The sequence below is a fragment of the Aedes aegypti genome, chromosome 2, assembly GCF_002204515.2.
Source record: "Aedes aegypti strain LVP_AGWG chromosome 2, AaegL5.0 Primary Assembly, whole genome shotgun sequence".
Taxonomy (NCBI): Eukaryota; Metazoa; Arthropoda; class Insecta; order Diptera; family Culicidae; genus Aedes; species Aedes aegypti.
This window is the reverse complement of record NC_035108.1, coordinates 30,747,324-30,760,512: the sequence shown is the minus strand read 5'-3', so window position 1 is coordinate 30,760,512 and position 13,189 is coordinate 30,747,324. Positions and strand designations below refer to the sequence as shown.

Genomic DNA, 13,189 nt, shown 5'->3' with positions numbered 1-13,189 from the left:
ACACCCTATACTTGTAAACATATCTAGTTTATGAAAATGGTCAAAGGACCTCGATAATGTCCGGAATTATTCCGGAATTATATTCCACTAAACAGCTCGAAGAACGTTTATCTCTAGACGAAGTTGAATAAGCAATTCATCTAACCTCTTAGTACATTACTGTCACTTTTTATGACATTCACATCATTGACGACATTTATCTATCAAAATCCATCAATCTAAAATAGATTCTATAATCTATTTAAAAATCCTGAAAACAATACAGAAGGTTAATCTTTAAAAATCCTTCCTTGATAGAGCTCCTGAAGAAATAAGAGGATGAATTCTCTGAAGCATACGAAAATTCACGTAGATATCATTATGGACATAATTGAAAATTCTAGAATATTATATTTAAGGACTTTCTTTGGATCCATGTCCTTATTATATGAATCCTTGGTGCAAATTTAAAAGGTATGTTTGGCGGAATTCTTACAGAAGTCTTGAAAGAATCCATTAACAAATATTATTATTATCTTTATTAACGAGATTGGCAGCCCGAGGCTGGCTCATCTCGGGTCCTTTAACAAATATTTAGAGGAATCCAAATAAAATTTTGTGAGAACTACTGGAGGAATCAGTTAAGAGATTTTCAAAGCTATCTGTTCGCACAAAACTCCGCGATTCGTGGGTTGGTTTTAGCTCATCAATCACAGAATCTTCGACCAATCGCCTGATAGTCCATCAAACAGCAATTCAAGGCCGGTAAGAAGTACACCGGGTTCCACACTGAATATCGACTCTCCAAAACTACGTCCAATTTTATTTGCAGGCACTTCTTCCACCAGAAAGCACTTGAACGACAAACTTCTTATGAACAATGACGTACTTGTCAAAGACCTTCTATTAGAATTAACATGTAAAGCGAATTCAAACTTTATTGCCTCTTGATCTGTTGGCTACTAACTCGAACAAATACTTTTCTAGCCATACAAGCTACCTGTAGGTTCGGCTTATTACCTACACATATGATCATTCGTGTTCTACCTCTGTGTTGGTTGAGTAATAATTTTATCAGTGTTATCAGTAGCTGCATGTGTACTTATATATAGATATTTTAGCTTATCTTTTTTGCGGTGTGTATAACAGTATAAGTTTGATCCTATTTATTCCTAGCTGGAAATTTTAGTTCAATGATAATAGTATTGAGTTTTACGAATTTGAATCAAATTTAAAATAGTTTACTATCTTTAATCGGTGAATAATATCATGTATACAAGTAATCTTTGAAGGACTTAAGAATTTTCAATAAAAATCTGTGAAAAATTCTTGACAAAAACACTGTAATTTCAGTGTGATTACATGAAAGATTTATTAGAGTGACTTTTGAACGAATATTTGGAACGATTATGGAGTATCTTTTGGATAAATCCTTGAAGAATAAGGAATTTCTAGGATAGGTGTACCATCTATGTCCAATTCCTACCTATTTCGCTCAGATGTGATAATTTGAATGTTGCCACATTTCGATAGGTTTTTTGGGTTTTAGAAATAAGATATAGGTTATCTTGACCTTAAAACATTCAAAAATATTGCAAATGTGAAATGTATCGAAATTTTACATATGGCCATATAGGGAACCAGTATGGCCGTACACTTTCCCATTTTAATTTCAATTTTTTTGTATGAGCCGTAACGCTTGATCATACTTCCCCCTCCCCCTAGAGCGTTACGTAATTCGATGATGACGCCTCTGGTGTGTTTTGTGCTCATCTTCCTCGCTCAATTTTCGTTGGCTCTCTGCTTAGCATTTTTTTCGCTCCCTCGCAAAGAGACAAAGGAAGCACTATGATCGGTTTCGGGCAGCCATCCCAAGTTGAATGATTGAAAAAAAAAAAAAATGTTGAGTAAATTCAATCGCTAAAATGACGATTGTATTTTCAATAATTTGAAATCTATTAGTGCTAACAGCAAGAGCATAATTATTCTGTTGCCATACATATAAACAAGTTTAATTTTATATCGCCTTTGTCGAGCAAAAACGCAAAACCGCAAAAGTTGTGTCACAACTGTGCTCGAGTCTTTTCGCATTCGGGTTTTAATAAACGCTGGGAAGCAGAAGACTACAGTTTTGAAGAGCCGTGACAGTTTTTTTTATTATGAACTGTCATGGTTTGCTTTGGAGTTTGATGATCGTGTGGAAACATGTGAATGAAGAGGTGATAAATGTTTACTACAGTATTTCTCGCATCCCTGGCCCCAACACACATTTGATGTCACCAGTGCCGTAGTAAGGGAGGAGATATTTCCTTCTTTTCCCATTTTAACCCATCCTAAATCCAAGTTTAGTGAGGTACCCTGCTCTGTCCGGCTCTCGCTTCTTACACAGGATTCGTCATTGATTTCAGAATTTTCAAAAGCAGTTTTTTGGTTCAAAATCAAGAAAATTTACACGAAAATGTGTTCACTATGTTCTATCCTCCAACCGAAACCCAATGAACACATTTATATCGAATAACTTTTAGTTTTGAACAGAAAAAAACTGCTTTCTAAATTCCGATGATGACAATCTTTACGATAACGGGTTCTGGAACGATGAAACGACAAGTTTAGATGTGTCAAGGCATTAGTACAACACTGTTTAAAAATCTCGCGGAGCACTTATTAAGGGTTCGCGGAGTACCAAGTGCTCAGCGGAGCACGATATGAAAACCGTTGGAAGGTATCACTAGAATTCAGGAATGAAGAAATGGAGGATTTGTTGGAAAATTGTGTGATATCATTCGTGATCATTTCTGAAAGAATTGTTATTTATGAGTATTTGCTGAAGGAATCATTAGTGAGATTTCTGGAGATTTTGTTGGCGGGATTCTTAGAGATATTTTTGGAAGGTTCTTATACTAATTAAAATCTACATGCTCTCCCTCTTCGCCACGAACGTTGCATGTCGTCAGCTGAAGCATTAGTTTTTTCCGAACAACAGTCGATCACTCGACAAAACTACCAGAATCTTTTTCGCGGTATATTCTTTAATTTTATGGCACGTTTCGATTTAAGGCACGCTTAACATTTGTTAATCATGCCAAGTGATTTTACGTCATATATACATAATGTAACTTACATCTACTACAACTAGTACACGACACTGAAGACGGCCTTAAAGTTGAGGTCGAAATACGCGTATCTGCCAAAGGATACAAACTGTAGTGAAATTGTATTGTACAGTACTAAATCCGGTGTTTATTTTATTTATTGGTTTTCCACTAAACAGCTCGAAGATTTGTCAGTAAAAACGATTTGGGAAATCAAATATAGGTGCTTTCTCATTTTTGTTTTCAGGATTGATATATCGTATCTCTGGCCCTGCTAACACTCGTGATAATATTCTCGGCTATGACACATAGCTTTGCTAAATGTGTATGTGTTTGATTCCCAGTACGGTCTAGCATATTTCCGTTATAGGTACTTTTTCTAGAGCTCTAAGATCTATTTAAATCGTTTGCCAAAAAAGTCACTTTCAGCGCTACCAAGTTTGTTCTATGTATGAACAGCGCTGTTGTTTTCTGACTTAACATTCAATATTGGAACTCCAAAAATGTTCAATAAATTTTTATGCTCTTTGCTTTGCTTTTAAACCTTGAATCTCTTAATGACTCTTCCACTGTCAACCAATCATTTTCCCGACGTTCCCATATCCTCTCATTACGCCTCCCCATTCAAACTTCACCGGTAATTACAAACGTCATTTAGCATTCCGGGAGCCAAATTGGCCTGGATCTGCCAAAGTACGCCCATAAAGTAATTATAGCCCAATTACGCCACAGCCAATTGGCACCTACTTTGTCACAAAGCTGATGATCAAAAGTGAAACTCACTTGATTGCCCAGGACGGAGTAACGAAAAAAAATACGTCGAATATTAATCGCATTCAATGCGTCCTTGCGCCAGCTTTATTTGTTCCATTCCGGCAATTAAATTCGTCATCCATCAAACTAGTTATATTGGGGAAAAAAAAGTTGGATGAAAGTCAGAAAAATTATCCGCTTTTCACGTATGGTGTGAATATAGGCGTATGGTGGCGGCGCACAGTGGGACGAAATCAAAAAAAGTGGGACATGTGTGTTTGCGCTGAAACTATTGGGTTTAGCGTTTCGACATGTTCTACAAAGTTTCATCATTTGTTGAGTACTTAATTTAGACACTGAAAACAATTTCACTTAAAGTGATATACTCTGAGAAAAAAAAATTAACTTTTTTAATTATTGTCAAATTTGAAAACTATCTAAGGAAGTATTGTAGGCGACCTCATTTCATGAAAGTTTGTCGAAGACGGAAAAGTTCTATTTCCTACACTGACGAAGTTAGGGGGTAAAAATGATGGGTACCCCCTTAAAACTCATATTTTCTCCATAACTTTTGAATTTGAATTTTTGCATTTTTACAATGTTCTACAATGTTTAAGGTGCTGTGAAAATACACATTTTTGCCAAAGGCACTGAAGCGCTAGCTCTTCATTTTGAAGATTTACGAACGATTTTCTGATTTTTTCACATCAAATTTAAGTGTGCATATCTTGTAAAGTTGCAAGTAGTTGCAGCTAATTTTAGCATCATGCTGTTCCTCAACCTATACCCTTTTAATATATGTACGAATAATTGCGGGGTCAAGTGGGGCTCATTGCAGTTTGTTTAATTGAAAATTGTATTTCCTATAAATAAATGTATGTTTTTTTAAACTTCATTTATTTTTTTTTCTATCTGTTATCTTTTTATGTTTTGTTATGATATTTAACTCTTGGCCCGTTTTACGAACGGCACATTTATAATGTTTACTGTTCAAGTTTCAATTTGACACGGTTGACAATTGTTGTTTCCGTGAAAATTACTGGATTTTTTTTCAAGTGTATCAGGTTTATTAATAGTTAAACACAGTTTTATTAATCCTTAAATACTCAATTTTGGTCCTATACTTGATACCGTCTGTCGCTTTTTGTAATTTTGCAAATCTAGGAAATCAATGCATATACAGATATACAGCGCTATAATAGATATCTAAGCGATGTCATTGATAGCTATCAAAACTAGTTTGTATCTTTCTATGTTTTAAGGTGACACATCTCGGAATCCAAACATGGCAGGCACAAAGGCCGGCTTGTGCCCCTACTCACGATTTCAAAGGCACTAATCTGCTGAAATAATGAACGCACAAAGTCAATCTTCTAATTTTAAGCTTTCTGCTAGTGCACAAAGCTAAAATAGAAATTGCACTGTAGTTTGATGCTTCTTTCGCGAGATTTGTGCCTTCAAAGTATTGGTACACTATTGAGATTTGATTTCAAGCTGTTTCACCTTAATGTTCTTAGGAGTGAAATTCAATTATTTTTTATTAATAAGATTGTAGTATATACAATCAAATTATACATTTGAATCAGTGGAACAGTTGATTTTAACCTTATAGTGGTATTTAGCGCTTTGATATACTTATAAAAATGTTGTCAGATACATGGAAAAATGAATATTACTTTAAAAAATAACTGTTCAAATTATGACAAAAACTGTAAAACATAACATTTTATCATCGTTTAAACTGGGCAAACATTAAAAATTCCATAGCAAAATGAATACAATACTTAAAAACTATACCACATAAATAAAAACTACGAAAAAAATATATGTTTTATTATAGGAAATACAATTTTTAATTAAACAAACTGCAATGAGCCCCGCTTGACCCCGCAATTATTCGTCCATATATTAAAAGAGTATAGGTTGAGGAACAGCATGATGCTAAAATTAGCTGCTACTTCTTGCAACTTTACAAGATATGCACACTTAAATTTGATGTGAAAAAATCAGAAAATCGTTCGTAAATCTTCAAAATGAAGAGCTAGCGCTTCAGTGTCTTTGGCAAAAATGTGTATTTTCACAGCACCTTAAACATTGTAGAACATTGTAAAAATGCAAAAATTCAAATTCAAATGTTATGGAGAAAATATGAGTTTTAAGGGGGTACCCATCATTTTTACCCCCTAACTTCGTCAGTGTAGGAGATAGAACTTTTCCGTCTTCGACAAACTTTCATGAAATGAGGTCGCCTACAATACTTCCTTAGACAGTTTTCAATTTTGACAATAATCAAAAAAGTTAATTTTGTTTCTCAGTGTATATCACTTTAAGTTAATTTTTTTCCAGTGTCTAAATTAAGTACTCAAAAAATGATGAAACTTTGTAGAACATATCGAAACGCTAAACCCAATAGTTTCAGCGCAAACACACATGTCCCACTTTTTTTGATTTCGTCCCACTGTGCGGCGTTGTGATCTGCGTGTTTGACCAATCGATCGGTGTGGATGAAAAGCAGGGGAAAAGCCTTTTTCAAATGTAAAGGTATTGCCGGTATGCAATTGATTATTCATGCACGAGTTTAGCCCATCTACTGGCAGCTTTTTTTTAACAATACAAGTGAATTCATTTCTCGACAATTGTTTTTTGTTACTTCCGCACCATTTATTTTTTAATTTTCCAAAAACCTCTATATTTTTTAATTTGTGTCGGTGATTTGTCATCTTATTTCGACGATAATATCTCAGACTACAGAATTTTGCTCACATTTGATTATTTGCTTTTCGTAACAACACTTTCATGAGAGTCTGCTATAGAAAATCAAGAAAATCGGTGCGTCGGAGCATTTATGTTTCTGGTACAACTCCTCCGCTTTAGAAGATCCTGCGCTGTTAAAACGATTTAAATCGCTTACAAGTTAAAAACAAGAAGGTGCGAACAAATTTATTCCATACGTTTTTTATCGATTAAACAAATATGCTCACTCTCCAGTTTAGGACTCGAGCCCTAAAAGTGATTCACTTCCTTGGAGAGATATTTTGACACTTCTTTATTTACTTTTTGGCTGGCGCACAACTCGGCGCATTGCCACCGGCGCGTAACTTGTTGGACAGTCTGCGGATTTAAGTAAAGATTCGCAATATTCTCAAGCCTGCTGATAGGTGGAGGGCTTATTAATTCACAAATGGAACAAATAAGCTGATTACCACCTGAAATGTCTGTAGAACCAATGTCAGGTTGACATCGGGTAAAAGTCGGGACCGTGTCGGGTCGATGATCACAATGTAGTTGAATCGATGTCGAGTCGAATCCATCCTCTATGACAATCGTTTCTGTATATCACAGGAGCCCTACTGTTTAATGCAGGTCAGTCCAATCTTTTTGAATTGTGGACCAAACCTCAAAAACCCCATTGTGCTATGGGCCAAACTGTTTTTTAATCTTCCCGTTGTTATTAGGTTGACCACTGCCATAAGCACTACGCTGATGCTGCGTATGAAAAGTGAGGTTTTTCCACATGTGTTGTACAAAATATACAGCGCGACTACTGAAGTGTTAATGCAGCAAATTCAAAATTTTTGGTAAAATCAAATAATAGTGATAAATTTTTCTTTTGGAGAAATCGAAATTAGATATTTGCCTCTGTGATACTGTAAAAATTATTCTCATCATAACATCAGAATCCAGCGCAGGATTTAAAAAAAGTTGCCCTGAACCCTGTAAGAAATTTGTTTGGCATTTTATAAAAATGATTCCCAGCAATCAATCAGAAGTTTTTATAGGATGCTGTCAGAGTCTTATCTAGTGTTATTTGAAGATCCTTCTATGGTCTCTAATAAGTCATGATTTCAACTAGAACTTAAAGCGGGATTCTGTAAAAATTGTCCTTGTGAGAAGCCTGTTGAAGTTTTCCGAAAAATTGACTAAGCAAGTTCTCAGTTAATAACTTCAATAGTTATCGTAAAACACTTAGCTGATAAGCAGGGTCCATCCCAGTGAGGTTTGGACATAAATCCAGTAAAAAATTAAGATATTCTAAAAATTGTGATTTTTTTTGGAAACTGGTGAATAATGATGCAAAAACTACGAAACAAATTGTTTTCCACATTTTTATTATTTTTTGTTGGTGCACAAAATTAATACTGACAGTAAAGGGGTTAAATTCAATGGAATCGTTTTTTTGTTGGTTTGACAGTGTTGCAATTCGTGAGAAGGTTTATTTCTCGTTCACATTCACATTCACAGCTATAAATATTTTATTAGAAGCGGCTTTTGATAAATTGGAATGCGCTTTCACATCGCTATAAATTGATCATTGTTACTCAACGCAATCGTCTATTAGCAGCCGGCATTATATTTACAGGTAATGGATCATAAAATTTCAGAAAAAATCTTGTTTTATCGAAAAATATGAAGAACCCACTCTTTCTTGCAACTACATTGACAATTTGTTTCGCTCAAATAGCAACTAGTTGATAAATAAATTTAAATTTAAGAAAATGGGTCGAAATTTCAGCCATGACATTTTTTAACAACTTTGACATTCGCCCCATCACTGAAAATAGAATTCAACCAAAATTTAAAAAAAATCTAAAAGAGCGGTTAAAAATTGAGTAAATATGTGTTTTTGATCTAGGTTCATAAGTATAAGGTTTTAGGACCCTACGACATAGAATTCATCATTTGTGTATCAAGAATCAGTTGTCACATTTTCATTCACTTAAGGTTCGTTCTTTTCTTGATATTATCACGTAACAGACTCATAAAGCTGATTTCCACTCTTTCCACTAGAGTTTTGAATACATTTTCATTGATCACATTGAATGGTTTCAACGAGTAGAAATGTGCACAACTTCACATGAATTGAAGCAACCTTTTACATTGGGTGTTCGCATACACTCGGCAAAAAACTGCCGTCCAATTTCGGAAATGGAATATTCATTAGAGGTGATAGATTTTACCGAAGCCTAGTAAGAGCAACTACCGGGAAAAATTACGACGAGCGAAAATGTAGCAAAACGTGCTTTTCTATGTGCGTTCGATGGATGCATAGGGATTAAACTAGAGGAGGCTTATGCAAATTTCGATGGTTTTTTTCGGTGTTTCCGCTACAACTCTACACAGCATTCCGATTTCATTTTTTATACTGTGGGGTAAAAAATCTGTATCGAGACAAGCTACTAGGTATACGCATTGCTAGAGTATCAATAGTGAAATTGGATTAAAAAGGGGAACGGATAAAGTGTTGGAATTTTATGGGAACTACGGAGGGGAAGTGCGAGTAATACAGATATGCAGAGAAAGTACGAATCGAAACGAACTAGAGAGCCAGACAAAAAAAAAACAAGATAGATTAAATGTCAGCTAATGAAATTTACCGTGGATTTCCACTTTGGATTGGTACTGTCCTGTTTCGGTCATATTTGTTTCGTTTTTTTTTTGTTTCAACGTCCACAGGAGGGTTTTACGGTTTCAGTCGTACGTTAGGTTTGTTATATTTGGTTTGGTTTTTCGAACCGGAGCGAATGAAAGTACAAACAAGAACGAACGGTACAAAATGGTCAGGGCGGTTTATCTGAACGAAGGACGACACGGGAGGGCGTAACTAATTGGGTGCGAGGCTTATTTTGCAATGTAATTTAAAGGAGGGAAAGGTCTTCTTTCTACGGGGATTATCTATAAAGAACACTCAGTGTTGATTCGTTGTTAGTGTATGAGCGTCCAAGAGTTACTTAAAAAGTCAGTTTAAAATATATGAGATTCATATATATTGAGCAAATGTACGTCATTAAAACACTAGAGGGATTTTTGCAAACATAAATAATATATGATACTGAGTTTAGTCTATTTATTGCTCAACGTTGGAAACATAATGATCTTTTGAATTTATTATTTTTTCTATAATACCAATTATTGAAAAAAAATCTTATTAAATATTTATGTTGCTCAGTTTTAGAAATATTAACATGAAACATTGTTGAATTATTTAATCGTTCAATAAATAATCGCTCTTTATATATGACTGCTGATCTTTACCCAATGACAACTGTCAGTGTAAGTGCTCGAAGCCTTTCGTTTTACAGCATACAGTTGGGCATAGAAAAAAAATGATCACATTGGATTGTCTGCATTAAACGCAATTTTAAACATAGAATAAATGGACCAATTTTGATAGCCATGGCTTTGAGGACACGATTTTAAAGAAGTTCATCAAAAGATTCACTTGTAGGGTTCATTTACCTACTCATGGAAATTATTGTTGTAATTGACTTTCAGCTAAATAATATTCCTAAGGTAAACATATGGCCATGATAACGGATTTCAAGACTTCGATTGAAAAAAAAATTAATTAAGTCAATCAAAAACAATCAAACTAGAGCATTGTTTTTACTTGCTTCCATTAAGTTTACTTGTTTCCATTTGAGTTCAGCTCGTCGTGATTCATTCGACTCGCAGAATAAACCTGAATAAGAGAAATGACATCAAATACCGTCAACAACGCCAGGTCAAACGATTTTGTGGAGGAGTCTGAATGATCCATACCCAAACATCCCCCCCTCCCTGGGCAAAGTGACAGATAACGCAATTTTCACGTACATACCTACTTTCAATGGTACCGCTGCCGGCACGATTTTTCACTATGGATGAGCAGGATTTTGTTTCGTTGTTGACGGATGCAAAACAACGAATGGAATGATATGGAATAAGGGCGAGTCTGATATTTTCTTCTTACAATGAAAATAAATTCAATAAAATCACCAAGGTTTAGCACCAAATGAACTGAACAGAGCACCAATTCACAAAAGTATTAATTCATGAAAATATTGAATGACTTATTAGTGCTATGTTTGCGGAAAATAATTCCAAGAGAAATGCTGTTTCATAAAGTGATAATAGTACATTTGTTTTTAACAAACATATTTCATGGCTTGACGCAGTAAAGTTATTGGGCTCGATTAGATATTGGCGCATTTGCTTGAAACATTGCGGCGTTTCATGTACGTTTAGATAAGTTCTTCAGCACTCCTCTCAGGAGAAAGCATTGAAAAGGTCAAACATCCAGATTAACATTATTTTAAATTAAAATTTTGGTGGGTTCCGGATACTATTATAAGAAGAAGATCCTCCTTTAATTTGAAGGCCCATAAATCATAGGAAAGCTAAACATTTTCCAAAGCTGAGAAATGAGGAGATATTAGTTGATTTTTGAATATTTTGAATTTGCGATTCCAGATTCGAGAAAAGGATCGTCCGTAGTACGGCGTTAGGTAGGATAAGGAGAGGTGTCATTGACAAATTACAACACTTTTTTCTTCTGTGTGTTGATATTTTCTATTGGCAATCATTCTTGCTATTTTTGCCGACAGATGTAAAATTAAACAAGTAACAGAAAATCCGGAAGACGGCCGCTCCGGAAACACAACAAGAACTACTCAATCTAATCACATAAATTGTTAGCGGAACTTGGTGCATTTTAAAGAGGATATTTTTTTTCTTTCAGGTTATGGGTCTGTTGTTTCTCTTCAGTACATTTTTTCAAGTCGAAAAGTAAAAAGTGGAACTTTCCTACGTTGCGCCATGCGATTTTGCTTTGATTTTGAACACGTTTCTCAAACTAACCACCAGATTTCTAAGTTTCAATCAAGTAAGCCGATAGTAAGGCAATAGCCTATTGCACGGTGACGTAATCAGAAAACCGCTTTCTCTCCCTCCTTCGGGAAATCTGAAAACAACGGAGCAAGTAGTTGACAGTATGAAGTTTTTTTTTTTTATTCTTTATTAGTATTTTTCCAAACATTACATTCATTTCTTATATCTAGGTGTTCTGTATTATTTGACAACACTATCATCCTAATTTGGTAAAACAAATTTAAGATTTAATTAACATTTTGTTAACAACATATTACATTTCATTTGCCGTAGCAGTTCAGTTTTTTTTTACAGGTGAGTTGATGTCACCTGCATATAAGAGAAAAAAAAAAGTTTTTAATATACTTAACCTAACTTAACCTAAACATATAACGCATTAATCGTGGCAATAGAAGATTGTAACGATTTTTGCCTGAAATTATTAATGATTGTATTTGACATTTGTTCCAATGTTTCAACATTGGATATTCTATGTAACTCATTGGTACTATACCAGGGAGGAAGCCTCAGAATCATTTTCAAAATTTTATTTTGAATTCTCTGCAGAGCTTTCTTGCTGGTATTACAACAGCTAGTCCATATTGGTACAGCATACAACATGGCTGGCCTGAAAATTTGTTTGAATATCAACAGCTTGTTCTTAAGACAAAGTTTTGATTTTCTATTAATAAGGGGATAGAGACATTTTACATATTTATTACATTTGGCTTGAATGCCCTCAATGTGATTTTTGAAAGTTAAATTCTTATCTAGCATGAGCCCTAGATACTTAACTTCATCTGACCAATTTATTGGAACCCCTCTCATCGTGACAACATGTCTACTTGAAGGTTTCAAATAAAGAGCTTTTGGTTTATGTGGGAATATTATTAGTTGAGTTTTGGAAGCATTAGGAGAAATCTTCCATTTTTGCAAGTATGAAGAAAAAATATCCAAACTTTTTTGCAATCGACTACAGATGACACGCAGGCTTCGTCCTTTGGCGGAGAGGCCTGTGTCATCCGCAAACAAAGATTTTTGACATCCCTGAGGTAACTCAGGTAAGTCAGATGTGAAAATATTGTATAATAAAATGCTGCCTTGAGGAACACAAGCTCTTACAGGAAGTCTTTCAGATCTGGAGTTCTGATAATTAACCTGAAGTGTACGATTTGACAGATAATTTTGAATTATTCTAACAATGTATGTTGGAAAATTAAAGTTTTTTAATTTTACAATCAAACCTTCATGCCAAACAATGTCGAATGCTTTTTCTATGTCTAGAAGAGCAAGACCAGTAGAATAGCCTTCAGATTTGTTGGAACGGATCAAATTTGTTGCACGTAAAAGTTGATGAGTGGTCGAATGTCCATGGCGGAATCCGAAAAAATTAAATTTTCGTTGATGTGGGCCATCATTCTGTTCAAAATGACCTTTTCAAAAAGTTTACTGATGGAGGAAAGCAAACTGATTGGACGATAGCTAGAAGCTTCTGCTGGATTTTTGTCTGGTTTTAAAATTGGAACAACCTTAGCATTTTTCCATTTGTCAGGAAAATATGCTAATCGAAATCATTTGTTAAATATATCAACTAGAAATGATAAGGTATTTTCCGGAAGTTTCTTGATGAGGATGTAGAAAATTCCATCATCGCCAGGAGCTTTCATATTTTTGAATTTTTTAATAATAGTTCTCACTTCTTCCAAATCAGTCTCCCAGGCATTTTCGAAAACGTTCTC

The 13,189-nt window shown here is 34.7% G+C and overlaps 1 protein-coding gene across 1 annotated transcript in view; it reads right to left on the bottom strand.

Annotated features, from left to right (window-relative positions):
- Positions 1–13,189, bottom strand: part of LOC5574103 — a 116,373-nt gene that overhangs the window by 52,651 nt on the left and 50,533 nt on the right. The window contains exon 3 of the mRNA XM_021844905.1: positions 9,200–9,229. Coding sequence (XP_021700597.1) covers positions 9,200–9,229 — 30 coding nt within the window. The remainder of the gene's footprint in view (positions 1–9,199; positions 9,230–13,189) is intronic.